This window comes from Pteropus medius, unplaced genomic scaffold (assembly GCF_902729225.1).
Source record: "Pteropus medius unplaced genomic scaffold, Ma_sr-lr_union100, whole genome shotgun sequence".
NCBI classification, from domain to species: Eukaryota; Metazoa; Chordata; class Mammalia; order Chiroptera; family Pteropodidae; genus Pteropus; species Pteropus medius.
The window spans coordinates 8,762,936-8,776,916 of record NW_024350319.1 but is presented as its reverse complement, the minus strand read 5'-3'; the positions used below and the strand labels follow the sequence as shown (position 1 = coordinate 8,776,916).

General features: G+C 35.3%; 1 protein-coding gene across 1 annotated transcript in view; it reads left to right on the top strand.

Annotated features, from left to right (window-relative positions):
* SLC44A5 (solute carrier family 44 member 5) overlaps positions 1-13,981 on the top strand; it is a 116,901-nt gene that overhangs the window by 33,377 nt on the left and 69,543 nt on the right. The window contains exon 3 of the mRNA XM_039838462.1: positions 4,017-4,090. Coding sequence (XP_039694396.1) covers positions 4,017-4,090 — 74 coding nt within the window. The remainder of the gene's footprint in view (positions 1-4,016; positions 4,091-13,981) is intronic.

Below are 13,981 nucleotides of genomic sequence, written 5' to 3'. Positions count from 1 at the left end.
GATATCCACATTCCCATGTTTGTTGCAGCATTATGCATACTAGCCGGGATACAGAAACAGCTTAAAAGTCTATTGACAAATGAATAGGTTGAAAAAACTTGGCATATACCTACAATGGAATATTATTCATCTCTAAACAAGAAGGGAATCCTACCATATGAAGAATGGGATTTTGGTAGATGGAGTAGACACCCGGACTGGGGCACTTTCAAGTCAAAGGGCTCACTGTTAATGGTTACTCCAGGACAATAGCTGAAAACCCTGGAAGTTCCATAGATTGGGACATATGGTTATCCCAGGAGGAAGAGTTTAAAGGAGCCATGAACAGAGAGCTCTGAGTTCATGGTGTATTCAATGAATGAAAAAGTCCAAGTTGGTTGAAGTACATTGAGAGGAATAGAGGGAGATAAAGCTAGAAAGATAGTCTGGGACTTGAACTAGGATTGAAGTTGTAGGTTCTTAAACATAAAGCTAAAACATTTGGAAATTTTTAAATAAGTGGTGGAGAGGCATTGCAATTTTTTAAACAATAAAGTGATATCAGTGATGTGAAGAATGAATTGGATCAGGCAGAGACTACATGTAGGAGTCCAATTAAGAGAGGCCATGCAATAGTTTGAAGAGAGGATAAGAGAATCTGGACTGAGTCCAGGCAGCAGGAATAGAAAGGAAGGGATGGATGAAAGACTCATAAGATAGTCAAGAGAACTTGTTAATTGAATATAAAAAGTAAGAAAAAGGGAAAGTCAAACAAAGCTCCCAAGACTTTAAGTTGAGGTAACTATAGGCATTCTATATTTGTGGGTCAGATATAGAAGGAAAATGTAAATCTGCAAATGCATATATAATTGGGGATACTATTCTTATTGTAATTTGGAAAAATAAATATAAGGTAGTAATGGTACTTCTGTAGTTTAATTTTTGAAAATACTTTTATGCCAGGAAAGCTGTCTGAATAAAGTTTTGAATAGCTTTCTGATAAATGCGAATGTGAGCAGCTTATTTTGAAAAAGTTAGACTTTGATTTGGAAGGAGGGAGAGGAAAAGGGTTGGGGGCATATTGCTTTGTAACTAAGGTTTCTGTCTTCTTTCTGGGACCCAGTGGGATGCAACCCATTTTTAGCTTGGTACAATGGTTCTTAGTGCTTACTATGAAAGTAAAAATGAATCTACCTGAGGAGAAGGTACAGCAATGACAGGCCTCTGGCTAGAATAGGATTCAGAATGATTTTCAGCCAGGAGCTGGTATCACTCAGTTACCTCAATAGCTGTCTTGAGGTACTTAAAAATATCCAAATTTAATCCTTGTCTTTAAAAAATAACTAATTTCTTATAGAACACTTAGGATTGTGATAGATTTTTTTTTTTAATGCTCAAAAGAGAGGAATAATCTTAAGGTGCTACAACTTCTAAAAACTGAAATTAAGCTTTTGCTGTGTTCCTGACTCACTAAATGGTGCCCAAGCTACATTTTATATTTTGTACAAATTCAATTTTCTAATAATTTTCTAAGCAGTATTTTTTCCTGGAGGGAATATGTCTTAGAAAAGGAAGAGAAACAGATGAATCAACAGAGAAAATGGCAGGCAGGCAATCGTAATTACCTGAAAGAACACATACACATTTTTAAAGGAAATTTCTAAAATAACAAAGGGAATAAAATAACTACAGGAACAAATTCAGAAATACAAATGTTTTATCTAGAAAAACTTTCCTGCTTTTTGAGACTCTTGAATTTTCCATTTATAATTTTCACTTTGTTCAATATTCTTCTGCGTTTAAATAAGATAAAACTAACCAGTCTGGTCCATGGGCATGGTCTGCTATTTCTCTAAAGCAGTGCACCAGAAAAGCAAAACAGACTTGAATATATTATCCTCCCTGTTCTCAGAAGAGCATCACAAACACCTCCAGGTGTGAATTATTGGGAAATGCTATCCTACTGTGGTTAGAGACTGCTGGAGGAAATGGTTATATGGGCACTCAGTAGTCCCTGGTGCTGCAGTGTGTCCTTGGCACCAAAAAGAAAAAGAAATGGTTGTGTAAAACCCCATATGGAACCAAAACTCCAGTTGATATCCATTCTTCGGTGCCAGTAGCCGGGGAGCGTAGGTTTTACTTTTTTAAAATTTCCTCTTCGGTTCTGCTTCTTTCCTTGTGCTGTCTTTTGAAATTGTTTGTTTCATTCATCTTTCTGTTACCTCTCCCTGTGCTTAATACATAACATTATAAGTATATAACATGTACTAACACTATGTGACATTAGGTCATTATAAATATGCATTACAGTGTTTAGTATACATAATGTAAATATATAAATATAAGCATATTATAGATATATAACCTAGCTAGTGCTTCTGATCACATCCCTCTCCTTCTGTTCTTAGTAGTTATGATTACACACAAGGGCTTTGACAAGGTCTAGATTTCTAATTAAAGCACACTAGTGTTCTAGTTTTTTCTCCTTTAGTTCCTCACCTGTAGGCATCTTACTAGGAATCACACTATTTAATAGCTGCTCTGACAGAATCAGAACCTGATCTTGAGTAGGATGTGTCAGAATGCCCATGAATCAAATATTCTTTTTAGCTCCAAGCAAGTTTTTGCTTTCAATAGTTGTTAACCAAAGAAAACTAGAGGTCTGTTTTCTTCTCTTTTTATTATTAATTATTATTACTATTATTAATCTAAATGAATTTTTAAATTCTTGGGTTGAAATTAGATTTAAACATGATATTTTATGTCTGAATTGGCCATGATTAACTTTCTCTATGAAAGATTCTTTTACTATTGTGAGGTACAGTAATAGGGATATGTATAGAGTTTTAGATACAGCCAATTCGAATCTTTACAGAAAATTATAATCATATTAACATAATTACTAAATGAAAAAGATTGGGCATTGGAGACCTAGATATTTGCCTGCCTCTGTAACTACCTCTCTCTTGGACCTTAAGTAATTTAACTCATCTTACTACCCCTAACAACCTAAGGATATTCTTAGAAAATCCACAGTGAAAGCAGTAAAGGTATAACAGGGCTTTATCAATGGTTAATATTATTATATCCATTACTATACAATTATTATTCATTACTATTACTACTACCACCACTAAAAATAGTGCGTAACTTCAACCTGCCTATGCTGAACAATTAGAGCATATCCATTTGCCCTCAAGAGCAAGTTTTTGCTATGAAAATTCTTGTGTGCAACTTTTAATCTGTCAAATAAGTCTAATTTTTCTTTACTAATAGATTCTTCATTAGGTTTCAAATAGAGAATGGTTGTATTGTTTCAAGACATAGCTTTGACCTTCCAGATCACTTATAAGCTGAACAAGTTATAATATTGGAAATAGGAAATATTTTAGTTGAAAACCTTGAGTATTCCTGCTGGATCAAGGTTTGACTTATGACCCTTAGCAAATCACTGAGTCTCAGCCAAATTTTTGCTAAACCTAATTTGATGATATTAGCTTACAGAATAACTGGGAAAATTACAGTTTCGAGTAATTAGAATAATTGCAACTCTACTTCCCATCGAAAGTTTATATAGTCAATCCTTTAATAATTTTATTCTTAAAATGTGCATACAGAAAGAAAATGGAGGGATGGAAAATGGATGATTTTTAATATATATATATTATATATATATATTTTAATACATATATACATACACCATATGTTGGGCAGACATGAAAAAGAAAATCATAAAATCAAATAGCTTAAATTACAATTTCATCATTAAATTACAAAATCATCATTGGATTTTGGTGTACTGTAATCCCTAAAAACATTTTACAAATATAAAACAAGACAGAATACATACTAAGGATGCTAAAGGGAGCTTCTTTAGTTATAAAATTATGACCACTCATTGTGCTGAAGTCTTCGATTACAGAAATATATGTGATCTTCCTTTTGGATATAAAATGCCATATTACCATTATATTTTGTGCAGTAAGCAAGAAGTCATTTTGGACCCCTTTTAATTCTTTATTCTTTTTTGTCTTTAGGAATTGTACAGATGTTCTGTGCTGCATAATCTTCATGCTGTTCATTATTGGCTACATTCTTTTAGGACTTATAGGTGAGTAAATACAGGTGTAGAAGATATTTAATATTTGCTAACAAAATAACTAAGTCAATATCACATTTTTAACATTAATTGTTTATTTCCCAAAAGCTTCTTATTATTGATTGTTGTCTTTTCTGGAGTGAATGTGACTCACTAGAACTCATTGAGTAGCAGATGCAATGAAAAATAAACACAAAGTAATTTATTCTAAGGTGAGTCCAAATTACTTAAATAAATACAATTATAAAGAAAGAAGAAAAAAGCTTATGTTTTTTTATAAATAACTTTTGAAATTCTATTAAGCAGCTAATTATGTTTATGTTACTATTTACTAATAAGGACTAGGGCCTTGGTCAGTTTAGGTAATATACACACTTTTCATAAGAAAATTAAAAAGAAGGAATGATTATTAAGAATTTTACCATATAATTCACTGACATACAAGAAGTCCTGTTGTTTTTGCCTACCAGAAAAAGATATCCTGTTGTTTATTGTTTGGTTAAAGATTTTTCTAAAAGTAAAAATAAGGAGGAAAAATGTAGATATTCTTTATTTGGATTTTTTAAAAAACTACCAAAGGAACTGGTGTGAATATTTTCTGTAAAAAGGTTTTGCAATTGATGTGAATTTATCACATTTTTCTCCAGAGATTTAAGTCCTATTCTTCAGATGATGACCTAGGAAACTTTAATGTATTATTATTAGGGTGGGAGCTATAAAAGTCAGATAATAGCTTCTAGTACCAATAACTAATGCCTGGATTTAATGTGGAACGTATTAGCAGAAAGAAGGCTGTGCCTACCTAGGGAACAATGGAAAATACTTTTCCTTGTTTTCCAGTTGTATCTTCCAAAAAGAAAAATTCTTTGAGAACAGAAATTGAAAGTAATTTTCAAAAGATTATCTCAGTAATACCATGCAAAAACTACTCAGAATTGAAGAATTTTAAAAAGCAAGGCCGAAAGATATGAGGGAAAGAAAAATAAAGGAACATAAATTCACAAAATTAATGTACTCTAAGAGCTTTAGAAAATTCCTTTGGTATTTCTTTGAAGTATTTTAACTGCTGAACATCAATGTAGTTGTAGCACAATATCCAGACTGTAAACTAAATATGATAATAAAACGAATTATTTTTATTAACAGCTAACGGAATTTTAGCTTCTCTAACTTTGGGACACATCTTTCTTGTCTATGTAATTTTTTTTGTTTGCTTTTACTTTTGTCATATAGTTGAAATTTGTTGCATAAGAGAAAGAAAATTTGAAGTCAGGCGGATCTAGGGTTTTCTCATATTGTTTGGTAGACTTGGGCTAGTTTCTTAACTTCAGTTTTCTCATCTGTAAAATATGGAAACACTACCTACTTTGCAAGGCTACCATGAGAAGTAAATAAAATAATATCCAGCCACAGCAATAATGCTACATAATAGCACTAGGCAGTAGTTTGTTTGCTACCATTGTGTAATCTAGTCATTTATTATATTGCTTTTTAAATATAATTTATTATTTTGTTTCTATGGCAACCCATAATTTTGGTTATTATAGTTTGAATGCATACAACTTCACAAAAATCTCATAGTATACCCGGAATCTTTTCAGTAGGAGGCCGTATGGCATAATCAAATAAGTCTCTGCTCCATATCTCAGAGCCAATCTTTTATAATCCAGAGGGAAATTCTTCTGTTCTTTTATGGAGCTGAGAAAGCCACTGCTACTCCCTCTCCTATTCACACAGTAGCGGGAAGGGTTGGGAGTGCACACCATCATTCCCTCTGAAGCAAGATAAGAAATTTGCCTTTTTTCTTTAAGACCTCCAGATTCAGTTTGTAAATGCCTTAATTCACATAAAGAAATTTGAGGATAAATATTCCTCAGTGCAAAACTGTGTTCAATATTGGATTAATTTAGTGATTCCCCCCAATTAACCTTGAGGCCACTAATTAAAATGAGTGGCTTACCAAATTAATATATATACTTTCTCCACCCCGGAACTATAAATAGCCTTACTAGCCTGTTTATAAGATAAATTTAACTCTTTAGTCATGTCCAATGTTAGACTAAAAGATGAATGAAGGGAAACCATTGGCAGAGGTTACTAGGAGTATGAAGAATTTTTTTTAAATGAAGGAACATGTACCTTTACCTGAAGAAAGATGATAGATGGTAAGTCACTTTCACTGATGTGTTATAAGTAGTTTGGCATCTTTAGCTATTTTGTTAGATAAAGACCTTCTTAGGCTTATCTTTCATCCATGTTTTACCATGAAAGAACTATGTTTTTCACAAATTTTGCTGTGGAAAAACTGTTCTTTGCCCTTTATATGGAATATGGCCAGCTAGGATGCAACAAAGGCACTTGACATTTGACTGATGAAAAGCAGAACCTCTATTCAAGTGGGTGAAATGGAGTCTGGGTAGAAGGTAATCAAATCTCCTTGAAAGATCAAACTAACATTTATGATAATAACCCTCTTTTGTCCTACTTCACTGATGGCTGCTATTCAATTATTTCTGCTATCCAGAAGAAAGAATAGGAATATTTATTATGCAAAATGTTAGCCTTGTGCTAACATTATATATACAATAGTGGTACAATTTTAATATTCAATAATTTTTTTTCTTTTCAAATGGTTTTCCAGTTGACTGAGTTATTTCCTTGTTGTATTTACATAGGAAGCACTTGGAATTAGGGTCCAAGGTTTGTTTTTGGTTTTGGTTCTTAATTTTCCTTAGGAATAATCATCCCCATTAGTCAAGACGATAAGAAGTTAACAAGAAAATAAATGAATGCAAACAAGCTGAGAACTCTGTCATCATGCTGTGAAAAACCCAAGCCACATGAAACTATGGATAGGGGTCTTGGTCAACAGGCTTGGCTGAGCTCCCAGAGATAGATAATGTTTACTACCAGCCCCCGGGGGTTTTCAGATGACTGAAGCTCCAGTCAAAGTCTGACTGCATGAGAGGCCCCCAAGAGGCCCAGCTTAGCCATCCCCAAATTTCTGACTCCCCAAATCCTGAACAAAATAAAATTGTTGTATTAAACCAGTGTGATGTGTGTGTGTGTGTGTGTGTGTGTGTGTGTGTGTGTGTGTGTCGGGGGCGGGGTTGCAACAATAGATAAGCAGAACTAAATTTAGTACCTGGCTTAACAAAAACCTAAACATGGGCACTGGTTTTGAAACCAGGTGCTATTCAGAAGCCCAATGGATTTTGAGAGAACTGTCATGAAAATTTAAAGGAAAGTGAGAAACATAAAATTATGACCACACTGTTGCCAGTGGCAAGTGGGAAATGTACCTAACGAATTGAGTTATCTAGCTAAAAAGATCATCCTTAGGAGAGGAGCCAATTCTCATCTACAGATGGACCTGACTTAGATGATGAGATCCAGACCTTGAGCCCGAGCCTGATGCTTTAATCGGATGAGACTGCTGAGGATCTTGGGAGAGTTTAAGCATATTCGATTCAAAAGGAATGTAAAAAAAGTTGTAGTCAGAGGCTAGACTGTGGTAGTTTTAATACATGGCTGCAAATTCTTTGCTATTTCGTCCATCAAGAGGTGGGGTCTGCATCCCTTTCCCTTGAATCTGGTGAGCCTTAGGATTGCTTTTTCCAAGAGAGAAGTGAACCAAGCCAAAGCAGACCAGTAAAAGACTTTGACTTGTAGGTAATATGGGAAGAATTAAAGAAAGACCATCATGGGGCAATGCCAAATAGTAGGATGAGGAGGTACCAACTACAGAGAGGAGGAGACTTATATAATTCCGTCTTACATCCTTCCTGGACTGTGGTAGAGAGTAAACGAAACAGTTAAATTAGTAATCAAATGTGGTCAAACTTGACTCCATCATTTCTGGTATTAAAGTCCATGTTTATTGTCTTGGAGTAATAATATAGTCACATGTCTCTTTTCCATTCACTGCTTAGGGAAATCTGGCATATCATTCTTTTCTCTGACCTGAAATGCCCCAAAATGCCAAGGAGGAGGCAGTCTTATTTCCAGTTTCTAGGCAAAGAGGGAGATTTTATAGTCTGCTGGAGCTCTGGCGTTTTAGTCGGTGCTGTTTGGCATTATTTATTAGTTGATTGCTTATCTGGATCTTTCCACTCCTGCAACTGTCTCCTACACTAGCATGCAGGACTATAACCTTTTCAGTCTTCATGCAAAGCCCAGCCATTGCTCCCTGAAGTGTGACTAGTGTCAGTATGCAGTCCCTACTCTTGGGCCCTACTGTTAAGCCTAGGTACCAGCCTAGTCTCTGCCTTCATTACCAGTTCCCTTTGGGATATTTATATTCCTTTTGGCCTACAGACCTAGTTCAGGGTCAATTTGTTCTATCCTAAATTGAAATCTCAGGGAGAAAAGTTTGAGTTCTTATCCTTTTCTTATCTTAAAACAAATTGGTTTTCCCCATTCTTAGGGTTATGAAAAAGGGATAAACCATATTTTCATAACCAAGAGGTCACTCGGTTCCTCCTTTTGAGGAACAAGGAATTCTAAGATGACTTTTTGATTCTTTCTATACAAAGAAGCAGTGAACAGTTTCTCTTACTAATAAATAAGGGAATCATGTGCTATCCTTTTAGTCTGTTTAGGATCAAATGAGCCTACCTATCAGATCACAGCTTGAAAACATTGTTTCAGCAAAGCAAAATCATTTCTTCCAATGGAAAAGTAAGAAATTTAAAGAACTCTGGCTCCATTATTTTTAAGATTGTTCCAATAAACTCCATGAAAAAAATTATTATATTTGTAGAGAACCAGTACTCAATGTCCTTTTACATTCTTTATAAATATATAATTGTTTACAAATTAAACCACATATTTCCACTTTCTTTTAGTTTGGAAATCTTCATTTTAAAAAGAAAGCACTTAGTTTTGACTGTTATTTGAACAGATTTGTTTTAGTGTTGAGTGAGATTTTTACTATTGTTCAAATTTTGCTGAATACATGCATTCCGGATGACTTCAAGTGGAATATTGCTAGCGTGAGAGAGACTGATTTGTGCTCAAGGACACGACCCTAAACTCACCATTGGGTAAAAGAGGCCACCTGTGAAATAATAAATAACATTTTTTTTTTTAATCCAGGCGACTGGATACAGGGCTGCTTCCAAAAGTGCTTCTACAACAGCAGTGTCATCAACACAGATTTTCAAATTCAGTATCATGTGTCCTATTATCTGCTTCATTGCATTTGTAAATTGCTTGTGTTAAAAAGCCATAAGCACAATTTGGCAGGCCTGTTCCTCACATATTAAAACAGTTAAAATGTACCTTTAAGGGATACAAAATAATGATTTGAAAGCCAGCATTCCCAACTAGCAAGTGTTTAGGGAATGCCTTAGCTATCCCAAACAGATTTGTAGTTAATTTATAAGTGTCAGTGCAAGCAGTTGGTCTAATCGCATTTTCTCCTTGACAGAGGGCTTTTTAATGGCTGCCATTTCTGACTCAACCCTAAAGCACAACAGGAACACGTTTTGCAAATGTTTGAAAATGAGAGATAATGCTAGATAATAATATTTGCTCCTGGTACTTCAGTAACATGCATTTCTTTGATATGAGTGAAAGGAAAATTTGCCTGAATAAAGTTTTCACCCATCTCTTACTGATCTTTGCTTGTCTGCTATGAATTACCCAAATAGGAGTGTCTTACAAATAATTTCTCTTCTCTTTCTCTCTTACACACACATACATAGACACACACACACACACACACACACACACACACACACACACACACACACCCCAGCTTTACTTAAAGTGGTCTTTTTAAACTTATTTGTAAAACAGTGAGAAAATTAAGAGAAAAAGATGATCAATCTAGATTGGTATTCATTGCTGTGTAACTTGTTCATTTGGTTTTATTCACCAATATAACCCAGGCACTTTAATTCTAGAGCCTGTGCTGTTACCCACCATGCTATACTTACTGACTTTTATTTAATAGAGAAGATGAATGAGGATTCTTTAAGTAATGAAGGCTACTGAGAGAGGGCAGACCAGAACCCTGTGATATTCTGCTAATGCTTTCTCTCCCTTCTTACACTGCCCCCTCCTCCAATTTTATACAGAGTTGGGCTTAAAACAGGGAGTGTCAGAAAATGCAGAAAATGCCACTAAAGGAATAAGTAAAAAGCAGGTATTCTTTTGGAAGCAAAGATTATAAGCAATCTGATAGCTTCAGTCTTGCCCCGTGAGACCGAGTATGTGTTCACTTTGCTGTAGTGCCATTGCTTACATTCAGTAATTATTTGCAAAATTAGCCTCTATTATGTAGCCACTAAAGAGAGGAGCATATCCTTTATGATGATCCATGCCTACTAATACAGGTTTGGTGTTTTCTTCAGTTAGTGCTTGTACTAGAGATAAATTATGTCAGACAGTATCTCCTTTGGGCTTTTTTTTTTTTTTTTTTTGGCTAGGAAGATCTCAAAGGAGTTCATGAATCTTTTTTTAAAAAAGGTGTATTTACTAGTAGATATTACTAATGAATATTACATGTAGCATTTTCAGATACAACAAATTATATCCATTTTTAGGAATGATGAGAGCTCTTCCTTCATATAAAGCAAGGGGGTGTTGCCAATTCTGGAGCCACAATTAAGCAACTAAACACTAAGATGAGTAACACTGAATGTATGGTGACCTTGAGGTTTTCAAGGGAATTGTGAATAGGAATTGAAGAATCTACCTGAACAGAGCCTCTACTCTGGATTGCATGGTTGGCACTGATAACAGTATTATTCTGAAGCAATCTTCCTGTAGTTCATTATAGAAAATAACCTGAGACACTGCATCTGTATCTGGAAACATGCTCCAGCCTGTATATGCACCACGCTGGTTTCCTTTCCATCTCCAATACCCATCACCTCCACCTCTCACAAAGCGTTTGTCCATGTGTCCGTCTGATAGAAGCCTCTTTGTGCCTCTATTCATGTTTCAGGTCTAAGCCCCTATATTACTGCTTAAGGGACATCATCCAGGACCTCCCTCATTTGGTCATTTGCCTCTATGAATCTCTCTCTTTGTACCATGTATTGCGCCTTTGTAGTGCTTGTCAGAATTATAATTTCACATTTGTTTGTGCGATTAATTCATTAAGATCTATTTCCCCCAGTAAACTGTAGGCTCTGGGAGAGCAAAGACCTTTATATACCCAGGGCCTGGCATAATGCTGGCACATAATAGGCACTTGGAAATATGTGTAGAATGAATGAAGAAAAGAATGAATAAGTTTCTGCCCTCATTATTTCCAACTACTCTTTACCAAAAAAAAAAATCTATCTCCTAATATCAATAAATACCTTGAAGAGGTTTTTAATGGTAGTAGACTAATATCTATTTAGAATAACTAGAAAAAGCATATTAAAGTAATCAGTATAGAGTCAGTACTGCTAATAAAGAAAACAACAAAGATGTGAAAAATCTAATTTAGTTTCTTAGTTATTTGGTTGTTTTTCCATTTCCTCTCAATTCTGTGTTTATTTATTTTTATCTTTTTTACAGATCTGTTTTAAAAATATGCTTTGTCCTGTATTTTGCCTCCTACTCTGGCCCCTTCTATTTCACATACTCAACATTTAGAATGTGCGTCTTTCTGCTTTTTTAAAAAAATTATTTATTTCTTTATTATGGTGACATTGATTAACAAAATTCAATAAGTTTCAAGTGTACGATTCAACAGTAACCTTTTTTTTTTTTTTTTACTGTCCCGTGTAGCAGTAAATTCTGACAAAAGAGAATATGAAAACCTTATATGTCTGGTTATTTTTATTTGTTTGTTTTTAATAAAGTCCTAAACTTCATGCTGAATATATCTAAAGCTCCACCCTTGATAGGCTAGTCACTTATTCAGAATATAAGCTGACCATTTTTCATTACCCCAGCTCTTCCCATCTCTCTTTACCCCCTCTTTACTGTGCTTTGTCCCCTGAGAAGCTGGTATATCATGTATAAGGATTACATCAACAGGCTCACTTGTCTTGTGGCTTCCAAGTTGATTTGGTCAGTGAGAGGTATCAACGATAGATCAGAAGATAGGAGAATGAGTTTGTGGAATTTATTCCTCTGACTCTCTTGCTGGTGGGTCACCTCAGGTTGGTTATACCTCTCTACCTAAGGCTCCTAGTCCTGTCAGTCAACTCTTTCCATTTTGCTTCTTTCTCTGGATATTGGTAACCCTTTCCTCCCCTACCCCTTCAGGCCTAGATGTGAAAATGGTTCTCTATTGTTGCTTGCCTCTGGGTTCTGCTCCAACTCTTCTTTGATTCCCCAAACTCTACCCATAGCTTTCTAAAGATTTCCTTCTTAAACTTTCTTTAATTATACTTTGTGATTACAACATATATTTCCTACAATGACCCTGATGTATTCTAGAAAATGGCACTGCAACTTTGAAAAGTGTTGCTTCCTAAGCATTGCTTTAGCTGAATCCTCCATATGGTATTCCAAGGCTGGCTACTTCTGGGTGATTGGGTTCATTTTGGGCCATCCACTGCTGACAATTTGTCACATAAGCATTGATAGGAGCCAGGTCAGTGTTTGTGAGTAAAAGTCCATCATATCAAAACCAATTCATAATCTTCATCCCTATTGTTATGATTACTTTTTTACAAAATCATTGAGATACCTCTGCAGAAGGGTTTTACTAACCAGCTACATGAGACATAAATATGTTCATATTCTGGGTCCATTTTGAGGTCATTCCTCTAGTTATTTTTCAAACTTCCTTGCCAATGATTGTCTAATAATTTTCTTTTCCAGTCTATGATAATGTGGCCAAACAATTGGCCTCTGTCTATGAATAAATAAATGAATGGGAGCGGTGGGCAGCGGGGAGTAGATAACTGGAAAAATTTCCCCTAATCATCACCAACAGATCCTCCCTAGCCACCTGTAAATCTGGTTTAATTTTTTTCCTTCCCGGTCAACTGATCATAGGGACTTTTCTATGAGCCATAGGTTATGTGTTAAAGCAGTGCCTCAGGAGTCAACACGCTATTATTGCGAACAATTTTTTAATGAAACTTTCTTGTCCCTCTATGACCTTCTCAAGCATTGAATGAATATACTACTTCGACTCAATAATGGTGTGCTGCTGGGCGCAGCCAACTTTAGGCTTGACGGATCAGAAAACATCTAGTTCATTATGGGCTTCTAATGTTGTCGTGTGATCATTCAGGGTTCAGGAGCTACTTCTCAAAAGAACAGTTATTTGCTGAAAGAACATGAATTTTCTCTAAAACCCTAAGGATCTCCAACTGTGATTCTCTAATAGGCATTTGTCACAAGCCGCATACAGCATTCTGCTCTCTGACAGATATTTTAAGCACCATTGAGTCCATTCTGCCATATAGACCTAGTGGCAGATCTTCTTGTACAGTAGCCTGGATTGTCTGAAAAACATTTTATTTCTCTGAACTCTACTCAAATCTGGCAGGTGATAAGTGTTGTGCTTCTTTCTTAATAGCAGAGAATGCAAGGTGCCACAACTGATCATTTACTTTGGAAGAGATATTGCTACTGGACTCCTCAGGTCTTCATTGCAAGTCCCTTGTATTTTCATGGGACTTATTCTCCATCCTTTAGGATACATATGTCTTTCTAAGGCGTCAATATTACATGCTATCCAATATTCTCCTGATCTTATCTGCACAATGCCATCAATGTAAAGAATCTATGTGATATCCTGTAGAGTAAGGATATTATCAAAACTCTACAGACTAAATTGTGGCAAAGAACTAGAAGACCATATAACCTCTAGGAAAAATAGTGAGGAAGCAGTACTCTCCCTGCCGGGTGAAAGCAAATGGCCCTGTGTTTTCTATTTATTTGGAATGGGAAAGCTTTTGTTAGATAAACTACTACATCCACAGTGTCTGCAGAGGCTGC